General features: G+C 35.4%; 1 protein-coding gene across 1 annotated transcript in view; it reads left to right on the top strand.

Moving 5' to 3' along the window:
• The window catches only part of LOC111063758 (dmX-like protein 2), a 478,861-nt gene that overhangs the window by 159,037 nt on the left and 302,671 nt on the right, over positions 1-17,153 (top strand). Inside the window, exons 30-33 of the mRNA XM_039435348.1 lie at positions 5,506-5,651; positions 9,169-9,263; positions 13,865-13,985; positions 15,874-16,072. Of these exons, the coding sequence (XP_039291282.1) occupies positions 5,506-5,651; positions 9,169-9,263; positions 13,865-13,985; positions 15,874-16,072 (561 nt within the window). The remainder of the gene's footprint in view (positions 1-5,505; positions 5,652-9,168; positions 9,264-13,864; positions 13,986-15,873; positions 16,073-17,153) is intronic.

Consider the following 17,153-nt stretch of genomic DNA (forward strand, 5'->3'; position numbering starts at 1 on the left):
ATTCTCTGAGCTTTGATGTATTACGCCTTTACGCTCTCGGCCATAGCGTATTTTTGATTGAAGAGGCCTGTAAGTCAGGTAACGTATGTAGGCTACTATAATATAGTGTAGGCCTATAGCGGCAAACTTGAAGCCGGTTTGCCGGCATTTTCACAACAAAATATTGCTCTGAAAATAGTTAAATCATAGAGAAAACATTCGAAGATTCAATCTTGAGTGGGCCTAATGTTTTCTCTATATGGTTTGATATTGAAGAAAAATTATCTAAAAGTTTTAATAATGAATTACGGAAAAATTACTAGGAATTTTAGGAATACTAGGAAAGGCTGAGTTTCACCAGTAGGCTTACCTTAAACTTTAGATCTCTGCTGTATTTTCCTATTATTATTGTTGATTGTATTGCATTAAGAAGTGGAATTCGATAATAAAAAAGAAACAATTATTACTCTACCTCACTTTTAAATATTGATACAATTATTGTACTTTGATTTCAAATTCGATTCTTCACTTTTAAATACTTGCGATACGTACCTTTCTGACAATGGACAATGCAGCCAACATTATATTGTTGAGCCTATGGAGATATCATCGTATTCTATTGTTTGATATCAAAAACACAATAATAAATATTAAATTATGAAACAGTAATTCATAAAATATATTATAGACATGATACCGCGATTCACGATACATAATTATATAGATTATTATAGTCGTTATGAGATTATCTCTATGATTTTTGTGAGATCGGACACGATCAGCTGTTATTCAAGGTCATTTTACAGCCCTAGGGCCGTAAGTTTTACCGGCCTGGTCGGAAAACAATCACTTTCGGCCTCCATATGACGCACGTAAACCAGCTCATTACATCCAAGTGTGGCGAAAAAGTTATTTTGTTACGCTTGAATCTACTAAGGTCTTCCTCGTTTATTAGAAATCTCTCGAAAGCAATATGTCTCAGTTATGTGTTCTAAAAACATGTTTTCTAATCGAAGATCACTGTTAAAAATTGTCTTAATTTCTATCAAGTGATTTATTCAATCAAAATACTAAATTAGCAGTTGCTGTACTCAACAAAACCGTTAAAAAATTCTCTATCCCAGAAATTTAAATTATTTGTTTTTTGCCCAATTTTTCTCAGTTTCAAAATTTCTTTGCAGTCATCTTTATCAATCGCATTAAACACTTCTATCAATTCTCCATTAAAATTATTATTACATTCTACAGAAGCATTAAAAACAACCGTCGAAAAATAATTTACTATCAGCTGTTTCCCCATCAAATCTTTACAGATGTCAAGTTAATCCAAATTATTTGGTTTATACCTCCTGCTTTGGAGGTTTAAACTTTCCCAGAGTTTAAACTCAATACAGAGTTTAAACTGATACTGTGCAAACGGAATTTTAGTTTAAACCAAAACAAATCCAGATTTGGTTTAAGCTTTAGCTTAAACTTACACTGTGCAAACGGCTCTAAATGAGTTATTTCTTAGGGCCGGTACCTGAGCTCGGGATTCAGCTAAGTACTAGACTTTAAACAGCTGGAGTTAGAAAATTGTCTTCCGAAACAGGGGTGTAGTCGCAGTTTTTATGATAATCTTTATTTTCTCATTTCTATAATTATTGGAAACGTTTTCCCTTAACGAGATGAAATATTCCTAAATTATTAAAAATAGCTGAAACGTTACACTATTTGCTTATTTTTATTTTGTGTTTCAAGTTTCTAGTTTCTGAAATTTAATTCAAACGTGGACTGTGACTACGCCCCGTTTCGGAAAGCCAATTTTCTGACTCCAGCTGTTTAAAGTCTAGAATGTAGCCAAATCCCGAGCTCGGAAACCGGCCCTAAAAACATTTATATGGTTAAAGATCAATTCCCACATATCATAAGCAGTCACCTTGTATGGTAAAGTAAAAATATTATTATCATGTGTTCTAATGCGCTATTCATATTATTCCCATGTGTTCTTATGGGGCTATTCCTATTATTCCCATGTGTTTTTATGGGGATATTCATATTATTCACATGTGTTCTTATGGGGCTATTCATATTATTCCTATGTGTTCTTATGGGGATATTCATATTATTCTCATGTGTTCTTATGGGGCTATTCATATTATTCCCATGTGTTCTTATGGGGCTATTCATATTATTCCCATGTGTTTTTATGGGGATATTCATATTATTCACATGTGTTCTTATGGGGCTATTCATATTATTCTCATGTGTTCTTATGGGGCTATTCATATTATTCCCATGTGTTCTTACGTGGCTATTCATATTATTCCCATGTGTTCTTATGGGGATATTCATATTAATCCCATGTGTTCTTACGTGGCTATTCATATTATTCCAATGTGTTCTTACGTGGCTATTCATATTATTCCCATGTGTTTTTATGGGGATATTCATATTATTCCCATGTGTTTTTATGGGGATATTCATATTATTCCCATGTGTTTTTATGGGGATATTCATATTATTCCCATGTGTTCTTATGGGGCTATTCATATTATTCCCATGTGTTCTCACGTGGCTATTCATATTATTCCCATGTGTTCTTATGGGGCTATTCATATTATTCCCATGTGTTCTTATGTGGCTTTTCATATTATTCCCATGTGTTCTTATGGGGCTTTTCATATTATTCCCATGTGTTTTTATGGGGCTATTCATATTATTCCCATGTGTTCTAATGAGGCTATTCATATTATTCCCATGTGTTCTTATGGGGCTATTCATATTATTCCCATGTGTTCTTATGGGGCTATTCATATTATTCCCATGTGTTCTTATGAGGCTATTCATACATACTCAAGTGGGGATAGACCCATTATAACTAATATTCTATTGTGCCAATATATTTTGAAAATTCCCAGATTTGAAGCAGTTGGATAGTGCTATAGTGAGGTCCACGTTATAATGGCAGTGGAGAAAGATAGGAGAACAACGTTGCTGATTCTCTGTCTTGTCAATGCCTTCTATAGACGGTAGCTGATACAGGTTTATTGATGTAATATTAACTGTTCATTCTCGTTTAAAATAATCAGTTATATTCTATTATGCAAGAAATTATATTTTTCAATAATTCCATAATGCATTTCCATAATTAAGATGAGATATTTTGCTAATCAATTATTAATTCTACATTGTTAAAAGCCGATCTGGCAAAAGATCAAAGCGAGAAAGAGATAGCGCTATCCGCTTTGTTGAATGATAAACAAGGATAGCAATAGAATTGCTAATCAAACATTGCCATTATAACGTGGACTTCACTATAGTAGCAACTGCCAATCAATGGAATAAAAGAAAATTAGATTATAGCATAGAGAAAAGATAGCATGAGAAGATGAGCCATGGTTTGTAGAATTCATTCAAAGTTTGGAAGTTTTGTATCAAATTATGGTGTTGTGTATCAAGTTGAGATGATACTGTATCATATTGTGGTGTATCTGTATCATGTGTGGTGATAAGGTTGATCATCTCAACTTGATATACAACACCATAATTTGATACAAAACTACGAAACTTTGATTGAATTCTACAAACCATGGCTTATCTTCCTATGCTATCCAACTGCTTCAAATATGTTTCAGAATGTGTTTATACTGTATCATTCATGGTGATACGCCATGGTAAAGGACCGTTATGTTGCAAATGTGAGTGTTAACTGAAGCCGATAGTCCTAGTAGTTTGTTTTTGGTGAAGCTATGTGACGCTGGTAGTCTCTCATACTGTGCCCTTCTTACACTCTTACACTCCCAACAACACACTAATAATAGACAGTAGTCGACAGTAATCGGAGAAGAAATTTGCAACATAACGATCCTTTGCCATGGCATATCATCTTGAATGATACAGTATCACAACAATATGATACAGTATCATCTCAACTTGATAACACAACACCATAATTTGATACAAAACTTCCAAACTTTGGATGATTTCTACAACTGTGGCATATCTTTTCTCAATGCTATCACCACAAAATGATACAGTATCAACACAATATGATACATTATCACCACAATATGATACAATATCATCTCAACTTGATACACAGCTCCATAATTTGGCACAAAACTTCCAACTTTTGAATTTACTCTACAATCACTTATGCTTTTTCCCATGGTTTTACTAAACATTTTGAGTGGTGAACTCGGCATAACCGTGGTTGTATTTTTTGTAACAGATGGATGAAGTTGCGCAAAATCGATCTACAAACAGCTGATGGACTTCCGCCTCTGCCAATGCAGATATCCTGGGTGAGAGATGGCATCCTAGTGGTTGGAATGGACTCTGAGATGCATGTGTATTCCCAATGGAAGCCTGATTCGAGTATGTATATCATTAATTCATTCATTACTAATATTACAGTGTCAGCATCAACACGGATATAGTGTCATTTATTCATTTTCCTACAGTTACGTTGAAAGGTGGCCATTGCTGCACTGATTACAGAACGCAAAGAATCACTTTTCCGCTCTAGTGCGGGAAAAATTTTTCTGCACTCCAGATTTGCAACATGGCAACGCAATAGTTATTTGTGCAACTAGTGCGCAAAGTGACAGTTTGCTGCACCGAAAGAAACGTTTACGCCCGAGCCGTAGGCGAGGGCGGAATGGTTTGTTGAGTGCAGCAGAGGAACTTTGTGCACGTATTTCACATTAAGTTTTTCCTACAGTTACCATTGAATATGAAAAGTGGGTAATTATGGGTAAAATTGCCTGAAATGCATCAAATGTTTTTCTGTGTAATTTTATTATTGATAAAAACCTTAATCCAAAATCCAAAGTCCTCGTTGTCCTTGGTTATAATATATAATTAATAATTAGCGCATTGTGCTTGGTTGCACCTCTGCTCACTATAGCAGCCCAGTCACTGTTACCAACTTCATTTTGATTTTGCTGCACTGTTGCTCCATATAACCTACTAAGTATTTTGCGTTGCCATGTTGCAAATCTGAGTGTTAACTGAAGCCGAGAGTCCTAGTAGTTGTTTTTGGTGAAGCTATGTGACGCTGGTAGTCTCTCATACTGTGCCCTTCTACACTCTTACACTCCCAACAACACACTAATAATAGACAGTAGTCGACAGTAATCGGAGAAGAAATTTGCAACATAACGATCCTTTGCCATGGCATATCATCTTGAATGATACAGTATCACAACAATATGATACAGTATCATCTCAACTTGATAACACAACACCATAATTTGATACAAAACTTCCAAACTTTGGATGATTTCTACAACTGTGGCATATCTTTTCTCAATGCTATCACCACAAAATGATACAGTATCAACACAATGTGATACATTATCACCACAATATGATACAATATCATCTCAACTTGATACACAGCTCCATAATTTGGCACAAAACTTCCAACTTTTGAATTTACTCTACAATATAATGGCATATCACTTATGCTTTTTCCCATGGTTTTACTAAGCATTTTGAGTGTTGAACTCGGCATAACCGTGGTTGTATTTTTTGTAACAGATGGATGAAGCTGCGCAAAATCGATCTACAAACAGCTGATGGACTTCCGCCTCTGCCAATGCAGATATCCTGGGTGAGAGATGGCATCCTAGTGGTTGGAATGGACTCTGAGATGCATGTGTATTCACAATGGAAGCCTGATTCGAGTATGTATATCATTAATTCATTCATTTTTAGTTTCAATCAAAATTTAGACTTTTTGAATAATTATTAAGTTACTGTTCTAGATTTTTTGATTCTAGGCTCTAATAGTATCTATTTGGTTCAAAATTTGCTTGTTTGAAGTCTGAGTATTGAAGAGCATAAATTTTATTTTGAAAAGTGAAAGTGACATAACCAACATTTTGATTTGGACAGTATAGTATAAATTGGAAATGGGACAGTTTTGGGTATGAGCCTGTTGTGCCTTTCCTCATCTCAAGTATTTGTACACAATGTGATAAATAAATAAATAAATAAATTACTAATATTACAGTGTAACTTGGTTTATTGCGGCATAGGCCATAGCATCAACACGGATATAGTGTCATTTATTCATTTTCCTACAGTTACGTTGAAAAGTGGCCATTGCTGCACTGATTACAGAACGCAAAGAATCACTTTTCCGCTCTAGTGCGGCAAAAATTTTTCTGCACTCCAGATTTGCAACATGGCAACGAAAAATACTTAGTAGGTTATATGGAGCAACAGTGCAGCAAAATCAAAATGAAGTTGGTAACAGTGACTGCTGTGGCTGCTATAGTGAGCAGAGGTGCAACCAAGCACAACGCGCTAATTATTATTCATTATATATTATAACCAAGGACAACGAGGACTTTAGGATTTTAGGATTAAGGTTTTTATCAATAATAAAATTACACAGAAAAACATTTGATGCATTTCAGGCAATTTTACCCATAATTACCCACTTTTCATATTTAATGGTAACTGTAGGAAAAACTTAATGTGAAATACGTGCGCAAAGTTCCTCTGCTGCACTCAAGAAACCATTCCGCCCTCGCCTACGGCTCGGGCGTAAACGTTTCTTTCGGTGCAGCAAACTGTCACTTTGCGCACTAGTTGCACAAATAACTATTACAGTGCAAATGACACTAATGCAATAACATTATAGAAGATAAAATAATAAGGTAGTCCTTGTGCTATTTTTTTTCTATAACGTCATTTATTTATAGGCTCCGCCAATCTATGAGTAATTTACATTGTGAAAACCTCGGACTTATCGTCAGTAAATTATAAAACCTCTTATATAACTTGGACCGAAAAATTGGGCCGATAACTGGGGAGGCAACGTAGCCAGAATATATATTTTCCTCCTCCTCCTGTCTAAAGTGCTTACTTTACTCCCTGGAACATAATACTAAAGTGTCACTTGGTTTATTGCGGCATAGGCCATAGCATCAACACGGATATAGTGTCATTTATTCATTTTCCTACAGTTACGTTGAAAAGTGGCCATTGCTGCACTGATTACAGAACGCAAAGAATCACTTTTCCGCTCTAGTGCGGCAAAAATTTTTCTGCACTCCAGATTTGCAACATGGCAACGAAAAATACTTAGTAGGTTATATGGAGCAACAGTGCAGCAAAATCAAAATGAAGTTGGTAACAGTGACTGCTGTGGCTGCTATAGTGAGCAGAGGTGCAACCAAGCACAACGCGCTAATTATTATTCATTATATATTATAACCAAGGACAACGAGGACTTTAGGATTTTAGGATTAAGGTTTTTATCAATAATAAAATTACACAGAAAAACATTTGATGCATTTCAGGCAATTTTACCCATAATTACCCACTTTTCATATTTAATGGTAACTGTAGGAAAAACTTAATGTGAAATACGTGCGCAAAGTTCCTCTGCTGCACTCAAGAAACCATTCCGCCCTCGCCTACGGCTCGGGCGTAAACGTTTCTTTCGGTGCAGCAAACTGTCACTTTGCGCACTAGTTGCACAAATAACTATTACAATGCAAATGACACTAATGCAATAACATTATAGAAGATAAAATAATAAGGTAGTCCTTGTGCTATTTTTTTTCTATAACGTCATTTATTTATAGGCTCCGCCAATCTATGAGTAATTTACATTGTGAAAACCTCGGACTTATCGTCAGTAAATTATAAAACCTCTTATATAACTTGGACCGAAAAATTGGGCCGATAACTGGGGAGGCAACGTAGCCAGAATATATATTTTCCTCCTCCTCCTGTCTAAAGTGCTTACTTTACTCCCTGGAACATAATACTAAAGTGTCACTTTTTCGCTCTCGGTACTAAAAAAACAGAAAAACTCCCTAGAGCGTAAAAGTAACTCCATTTGGGTTTACATGGGAAGCATCTATATTTTAAAAACGTACATTAGAAACTTAGACCAGTTATAGAATAGACAAGCTGGGAAGTCTAGCCTCTGAAGCCAACATCTACTGCCAAATTCGCCCACCTTGACGTCACAAGAGTGACGTCACGCATCGGATTGAAAACTTTCAGATTGTGTCTATTTCAGATTCATGGTGTTTTTAGGTTATTTCTAGCTACGGGCAAAAACGATATATGTTAATTTATGATGTGTTATGTGATATCGGCTTCAAAGTTATAATGTGTTTTGAAAATAATAAGGTACGGTAGGCTACAAAACTAATTTATTGTCATGCTGCAATGAGTTCACTTACATCGTAACCAAGGATAATATAACAGTTACAACTTACAATATTTATGTGTATAAATTTCAACTTACACATGAAAAGATATTCCACTTTTTTCATAAAAATTTCAGTGCAATTATATGCTGCGCAGGAGATTACCATTTTTATAAATAATAATTACATAAATAAATGATAATCTGCTATGGAAAACAAGCTATGTTTAACAACAATGTCTATACGATGCGTGACGTCACTGTTGTGACGTCAAGGTGGGCGAATTTGGCAGTAGATGTTGGCTTCATCGACTTTTAGTATGAATATACAATTGGCCGTGTCTATTCTATAAATGGTCTAAGATTTGAAATAGGTTAGAAGGTCTAAGCTCAGATGAGGAAGCATATAGAGTAGTCATTAAACCAACTAAATTCAATACCTCAACTTGACATTTTGATCAATATAATATGAAATTTATGTTTGTATGCTAAAATTATTACAAACTTCATATCACTATACTAGAAACATGTATAAATTTATTCCATGTTATTCAAGATACCAGCCAACGAATATTCCTCATTAACTAATCAAATTTGAAACGGGAACTTCATCATAGCTGTAGTTGTGGCGGCCATTGCTGTTACAACTTTTGCCGACAGATACCGCTGTCGGCGGAGAACTGTGATTACAAGCCAGCTGTTTCTGTTTACTTTTTAGATTATGTTGTAACACATTGTTTGGTCACGTACGGTACGTTTTTTAAAATTATTTTATTTGCAGTTTTTATAAAAATGTAGATGGAGGAAAAATGTTTTTTCTCCCTCAGGAAAATTGTTGCCCTCGGCTTCGCCTCGGGCTTCAAACTTTTCCCTCAGGGAGGAAAAACAGTACTTTTCACTCTAGATATACAAATAACTATTTATCATGATGTCGACAGACAATAACATCAAGTTGTATAATTCTATACTATGTTGTATTACGTTGTATTTCCAATGTATTTATCTGTCTTATCTTAATTTTTTTTCAGTACGTGTGAAATCGTTGAAACTTGCACACCAAGAGTCTGATGAACTGCAAGATACCAGGAATCTGAGAGATGAAGATCTCAGGAGTTTGGCTCAGGTTAGTATTTATCACAAAAACAACAATTTTTATAACAAAAAAATAATCTTATTAATAAATTATTATTACCAGAACTGTCGTTTATATAGCATAAACTGTAGTTTATATCATTAACGGTGATTTATATCATAAACCGTGATCAACCCGGAAGTTGGAGCTCACATAAACGGTGGTTTATATTTAAAACTGTGGTTAACTCAGCAGTTAGAGCTCAGTTTAATCATAAAGAAAAGATAGTATGCAAGATATGCCATGGTTTTGGACCGTTATGTTGCAAATGTGAGTGTTAACTGAAGCCGATAGTCCTAGTAGTTGTTTTTGGTGAAGCTATGTGACGCTGGTAGTCTCTCATACTCTGCCCTTCTTACACTCTTACACTCCCAACAACACACTAATAATAGACAGTGTATAGGGTGTCTATGTTGCAAATGTGAGTGTTAACTGAAGCCGATAGTCCTAGTAGTTGTTTTTGGTGAAGCTATGTGACGCTGGTAGTCTCTCATACTGTGCCCTTCTTACACTCCCAACAACACACTAATAATAGACAGTAGTCGACAGTAATCGGAGGAGAAATTTGCAATATAAATGTCCTATATCTTGGGATATCTTCTTATGCTATCTTTTCTCTATGACTTAACCTACCTCAGACTATGTGTAACCTTATCTAAATTTGAGAGAGGAATAGCACAAGGTAATTTTTTTTCTCTCCCTATTTTTTCATTGATGTACTTATTGTATGAATAAAAACAATAAATAATAACTGTGGTTTTATATCTTAAACTTTGGTTCATATCATAAACTGTGGTTAATCCAGCAGTTGAAGCTCTCATAAACTGTGGATCTTATCATAAACTGTTATCAATCCAGCAGTTACAGTTCATATAAGCGGTGGTTTATATCATAGACTGTAATTAACCCAGAAGTTACAGCTCACATAAACTGTGGTTTATATCATATACTGTAGTTAATCCAGTAGTTACAGCTCACATAAACAGTAGTTCATATCATAGACTGTAGTTAATCAAGCAGTTATAGCTCACGTAAACTGTGGTTTATGTACTAAACTTAACCCAGCAGCTACAGTTAACATAAACAGTAGTTCATATCATAGACTGTAGTTAATCAGCAGTTATAGCTCACGTAAACTGTGGTTTATGTACTAAACTTAACCCAGCAGCTACAGTTAACATAAACAGTAGTTTATATCATAGACTGTAGTTAATCCAGTAGTTACAGCTCACATAAACTGTGGTTTATATCATATACTGTAGTTAATCCAGTAGTTACAGCTCACATAAACAGTAGTTTATATCATAGACTGTAGTTAATCCAGTAGTTACAGCTCACATAAACTGTGGTTTATATCATATACTGTAGTTAATCCAGTAGTTACAGCTCACATAAACAGTAGTTTATATCATAGACTGTAGTTAATCAAGCAGTTATAGCTCACGTAAACTGTGGTTTATGTACTAAACTTAACCCAGCAGCTACAGTTAACATAAACAGTAGTTTATATCATAGACTGTAGTTAATCAAGCAGTTATAGCTCACGTAAACTGTGGTTTATGTACTAAACTTAACCCAGCAGCTACAGTTAACATAAACAGTAGTTTATATCATAGACTGTAGTTAATCCAGCAGTTATAGCTCACGTAAACTGTGGTTTATGTACTAAACTTAACCCAGCAGCTACAGTTAACATAAACAGTAGTTCATATCATAGACTGTAGTTAATCAAGCAGTTATAGCTCACGTAAACTGTGGTTTATGTACTAAACTTAACCCAGCAGCTACAGTTGACATAAACAGTAGTTTATATCATAGACTGTAGTTAATCAAGCAGTTATAGCTCACGTAAACTGTGGTTTATGTACTAAACTTAACCCAGCAGCTACAGTTAACATAAACAGTAGTTTATATCATAGACTGTAGTTAATCAAGCAGTTATAGCTCACGTAAACTGTGGTTTATGTACTAAACTTAACCCAGCAGCTACAGTTAACATAAACAGTAGTTTATATCATAGACTGTAGTTAATCAAGCAGTTATAGCTCACGTAAACTGTGGTTTATGTACTAAACTTAACCCAGCAGCTACAGTTAACATAAACAGTAGTTCATATCATAGACTGTAGTTAATCAAGCAGTTATAGCTCACGTAAACTGTGGTTTATGTACTAAACTTAATCCAGCAGCTACAGTTAACATAAACAGTAGTATATATCATAGACTGTAGTTAATCAAGCAGTTATAGCTCACCTAAACTGTTGTTTATGTACTAAACTTAACCCAGCAGCTACAGTTAACATAAACAGTAGTTTATATCATAGACTGTAGTTAATCCAGCAGTTAGAACTCTCATAGACTGTGGTTCTTATCATAAACTGTGATTAACCAAGAAATTAGAACTCACATAAACTGTGGTTTATGTAAGAGAATGTAGTTAAATCAGCAGTTAGAGCTCAGTTTAATAGATTCGCAGACGCATTCTTTGAAATTCCTTTCAAATTTTCAACAAAATTTTGATTCAAATTGCTCAACAACACAATATAGCAGCATGTGAAATATGAATAACTTTGAAACGGTTTTTATACTTATTATCAAACGAAAATCCAAATTAAATTCTGTAATCGAATTTCCATCTCCAGCTCAGTTCGATGAGAGATACTATTCAAAAATTATTTGCCAGCCCGGGAATCGAACCCAGTACCTCCTAATTGCCGGTCAGGAATGCTTACCCTTACACCAAACTGACAATCTCTGGATAGCAGCGCTCATTAGGATTGGCTTAATAATAATTATTAAATAATCAGCTTTTGAATAATTGCGATATCTCAGTAAGTAGACTGGCTGGCCGCTATGGCTTCGTATAAAATGAGCGCTGCTATCCAGAGATTGTCAGTTTGGTGTAAGGGTAAGCATTCCTGACCGGCAATTAGGAGGTACCGGGTTCGATTCCCGGGCTGACAAATAATTTTTGGATAGTAGCGCTCATCGTATTTCCATCTAGCTGTTTACCCTGTTGTCAATATTTGCAGTAGCAGAAGTCTTCGGGGTGATTTTCAGCATTTAATTTGGATTTTCTTTTAATAATTATTATTTACACCTTTATTCAATATTATCTGTACATTTTATAAAGTGTAATACATTATCGTAATGTATCTGCATAAAGAAAATACAGCAAAGAAGAAAGGCCATGGAATATTGAATGTAAAAGACTAAGAAATTGTCAAAAACCACTGATTTATTGATAATTAGAAAGACCGGTTTCGGTTATTACACCATTGGTTTTTGACAATTTTTTAGTCTTTTTCATTCAATATGAATAATTACCACAATATCAACTTCTCAACTACACAAAAAGCCATGGAATAGGTCATTTATGTTGCAAATTTCTTCTCCGACTACTGTCTATTATCAGTGTGTTGTTGGGAGTGTAAGAGTGTAAGAAGGGCTCAGTATGAGAGACTACCAGCGTCACATAGCTTCACCAAAAACAACTACTAGGACTATCGGCTTCAGTTAACACTCACATTTGCAACATAGACACCCTATACACTGTCTATTATTAGTGTGTTGTTGGGAGTGTAAGAGTGTAAGAAGGGCACAGTATGAGAGACTACCAGCGTCACATAGCTTCACCAAAAACAACTACTAGGACTATCGGCTTCAGTTAACACTCACATTTGCAACATAGACACCCTATACACTGTCTATTATTAGTGTGTTGTTGGGAGTGTAAGAGTGTAAGAAGGGCACAGTATGAGAGACTACCAGCGTCACATAGCTTCACCAAAAACAACTACTAGGACTATCGGCTTCAGTTAACACTCACATTTGCAACATAGACACCCTATACACTGTCTATTATTAGTGTGTTGTTGGGAGTGTAAGAGTGTAAGAAGGGCACAGTATGAGAGACTACCAGCGTCACATAGATTCACCAAAAACAACTACTAGGACTATCGGCTTCAGTTAACACTCACATTTGCAACATAACGGTCCAACATCATGGCATATCACCATAAATTATACAGTATCAGCACACACGATACAGTATCACCACAATATGATACATTATAAACATAAATGAATGCTAATTCATTATCATTTGAATAAATGCAATACATCAGTCGTTTTTTATTGACCGAGCGAAGTGAGGTCTAAGATTCAAGTCGACGGTTTGGCATTTCTCTTAATGTTTAAATGTTTATATATTACGCATTTACGGCGAAACGCGGTAATAGATTTTCATGAAATTTGACAGGCATGCTCCTTTTTTAATTGTGCGTCGACGTATATACAAGGTTTTTGGAAATTTTGCATTTCAAGGATAATATGAAAGGAAAAAGGAGCCTTCTTCATTCGCCAATATTAGAGTAAAAATCAGACTATAGAATTATTCATCATAAATCAGCTGACAAGTGATTACACAGATGTGTGGAGAAGCCAGTCTATTGCTGTATTTCCATAAGGTTTATAGTTTCAATCAGGTACTTGTGGATGAGAATACTGCGTGAGGTCTACTGTTCTCAGAACTACTAGTACATTTATTTGTTAGAAAGAAGAGTTTATTTAATTTTGTTTTGTGTTTCGCAGGATTCATCCCAGAGAAGGCTTGCCAATGTTAGTTCAATGCCGCATCTTTCCAGAGTCAGTTCTATAAATCTGACGATGATGTCCGTCGAAACAAAGAAGAAAAGAACTGCCAGTTCTTCAGGTAAGTACAATTCAAAAATTCAAAACTTTATTGTTTCTTCCAAAACCAATACATTCAAAAATTTCACTTGAACAGCAAAAATATAAGAAACCAATCACCTGCAAGGAAAATCCTGTGCGCAGGTGAGAGTTGCCAACATTACATTAACAAAAAATAATAAGAAATTCAATATCATAATATTAAATGAAAGAGATGAAGAAAAAGAAAATTAAAGATGAACAATATAGTGAGGTCCACGTTATAATGGCAGTATTTGATTGACATTGGTGTTGCTATCCTTGTCTATCATTCAACAAAGCAGATAGCGCCATCCTTTTCCACCTCCACAACAACGACAGATCGTTTTAACAACGATCCGTTGCCGAATCGTTTGTAGAAAACGAATAGTTTTTGGAAAATGAACTACCAAATTATTAAGTTATAAAGTCAGTGGAAATTATAGAACAGCAGAGTTGCAAGCTTGATATTGTCCAAACCACACCTTTTTACTTTCCTTGCCCGATTACCATAGGTAAGGAAAGTATTGCTTTCCGAAAAAAATTAAGATACCCCAATTTCTAAATTTCTATACGTTTCAAGGTCCTCTGAGTCCAAAAAAGTGGTTTTTGGGTATTGGTATGTATGTGTGTGTGTGTGTTTGTGTGTGTGTGTGTGTGTGTGTGTGTGTGTGTGTGTGTGTGTGTGTGTGTGTGTGTGTGTGTGTGTGTGTGTGTGTGTGTATGAGTGTATGTGCGTCTGTGTACACGATATCTCATCTCCCAATTAACGGAATGACTTGAAATTTGGAACGTAAGGTCTTTGCAATATAAGGATCCGACACGAACAATTTCGACCAAATGCGATTCAAGATGGCGGCTAAAATGGCGATAATGTTTTCAAAAACAGGGTTTTTCGCAATTTTCTCGAAAACGGCTCTAACGATTTTGATTAAAGTTATACCTGAAATAGTCATCAATAAGCTCTATCAACTGCCACAAGGCTCATATCTGTAAAAATTTCAGGAGCTCCGCCCCATCTATGCAAAGTTTGATTTCAGATTCTCAATTACCAGGCTTCAGATACAATTTAAACAAAAAATTTCGAGTGGAAAAGATTGAGCATGAGAATCTCTACAATTAATGTTCAGTAACATTTTCACCTAAAATCAAAAATAAGTTCGAAATTCGAGAAAATGTGATTATCAAATTGCAAACTGTTGGCAACTGTTGATTCTATTAAATGATTCACTATGAAGAGATAGCAGACCTAGTGTGTCTCCAGCGTTATTGCCCTGTCACCAGCTGGCTCAAATCTTTGAATAGTAGACTTGAGATGCGCGGGAACTCTAGCGTCAGGTGATCAATTTTCATAACGGCAAGGAAAGTTGTGTGAGTGCGCCACACCAGATTTTGTCATCAAACAAAGTTGAGTGCTAAACTGTCATGAGTACAATGAACATTTCTGAAATAATTAATGTACTGAATGTTACAGATGGAATTAAATAGAGAATGCATTTATTCAAATGCTAATTAATATATAATTATTATTTCACGAAAATCCTAAATAAATGCTGCAAATCTGTAACTGGTTGGCCGCTGTGGCTTTGTATAAAATGAGCGCTGCTATCCAGAGATTGTTAGTTTGGTGTAAGGGCAAGCATTCCTGACTAGCAATTGGAAAGTACCGGGTTCGATTCCCGGGCTGGCAACTAATTTTTGGATAGTAGTTCTCATCGAATTTCCATCTAGCTGTTAACCCTGTTGTCAATGTCTGCAGTAGCAGAGGTCTTCGGGGTGATTTGCAGCATTTATTTAGGATTTTCGTGAAATAATAATTATGTACTGAATGTATTTGTGAGCTAGGATTAATTATTTATGCAACTATTTATTTATTAAAGTATTTATTGCAGGAACAGGAGGCCTGGGGAGTGGCAATACACAGCAAGAGCAGCAGGCCAACATGGACTCGTATATGCCTGACTACGGTCTGTTTGAGGCCAGCCGCATAGCCTGCCCCGTCCTACCCCAGTATCATCCCAAGCAGCTCATGGAGCTACTCAACTCTGGCAAGATCAGATGGGTCAAGGCCATTCTTGCTCATCTAGTCAGGTAATTATCTATAATACTAGCCGTCAGGCTCGCCATATCTGGACCCCCGTCTGGATCGTCCAAAAATGAGATCAGCGGGCTCGCTTCGATCGCCTGCATGTAGACCTTAGCGGAACCTCTGTACCGAATTTGAACGTATTATGTCAATTAGATCTCGAAAAACACCTGTTACTATATCGGCGTATCTTTGGCGAACAAAATTCTTCCACCTCAGCTAAACCTGTGTACTGAATTTTTTTCAATATATTTCCATCAATAAATTATTGAAAAAGGTGAGGAAACGCAGAAAAGCTGAGAAAACGCTAATTTTGGCTAATTGGATAAATTGGTATTTAGCAGATCCTGGATAAATGCATTTCAATCTTCAACTTGGTGCCAACCTAACAAAGTCAACTCAACTTAATGCCAACCTGACAAAATTTTTAATTTAGTTACCAGAACAACTGTTTCGAAGAGGTACTCTCTCTAGATTATAGTTCTATATTAACATATGGTATGGACATTTCAATTATAATTCTAAGATATTGGAAAAAGAAGAATATACATGCTAAAAGAACTTTAAACCCTTAAAAACCACCCTTAGGGTTAAAATATCGCCAAAAGATTTCTTAGTGCGCCTCTAAAGGGCCAACTGAACATACCTACCAAATTTGAACGTTTTTGGTCCGGTAGATTTTTAGTTCTGCGAGTGAGTGAGTGAGTGAGTGAGTGAGTGAGTGAGTGCCATTTCGCTATTATATAATATGGTGATACTGTATCATTTATGCTAATATTTGATGAACAATATTTGATGATGCTGTCTTCGGTGTTCAGAATGAATTAATTTTTCCCCATATCGTTCATAAATGAAAAAGTTTTAAAAATTTAAAACATTTTTTTGTAAATTCGATAACTTGATAAACCCATTATTGTTAAAGTGCTAAACTCGGTTTTCTTTCCAGATCATAAACGGTTTCGAATTTTCCATTGGAGTTTTTTTTTTAAAATACATTCAGTATATCATATCCTGAAAATTCTATCTCTGCAGCCAAGAAATGCCAGATTACCAAGAAAACTCGCGCAAAAAATGATAGAACAAAAA

The sequence above is a fragment of the Nilaparvata lugens genome, chromosome 9, assembly GCF_014356525.2.
Source record: "Nilaparvata lugens isolate BPH chromosome 9, ASM1435652v1, whole genome shotgun sequence".
NCBI classification, from domain to species: Eukaryota; Metazoa; Arthropoda; class Insecta; order Hemiptera; family Delphacidae; genus Nilaparvata; species Nilaparvata lugens.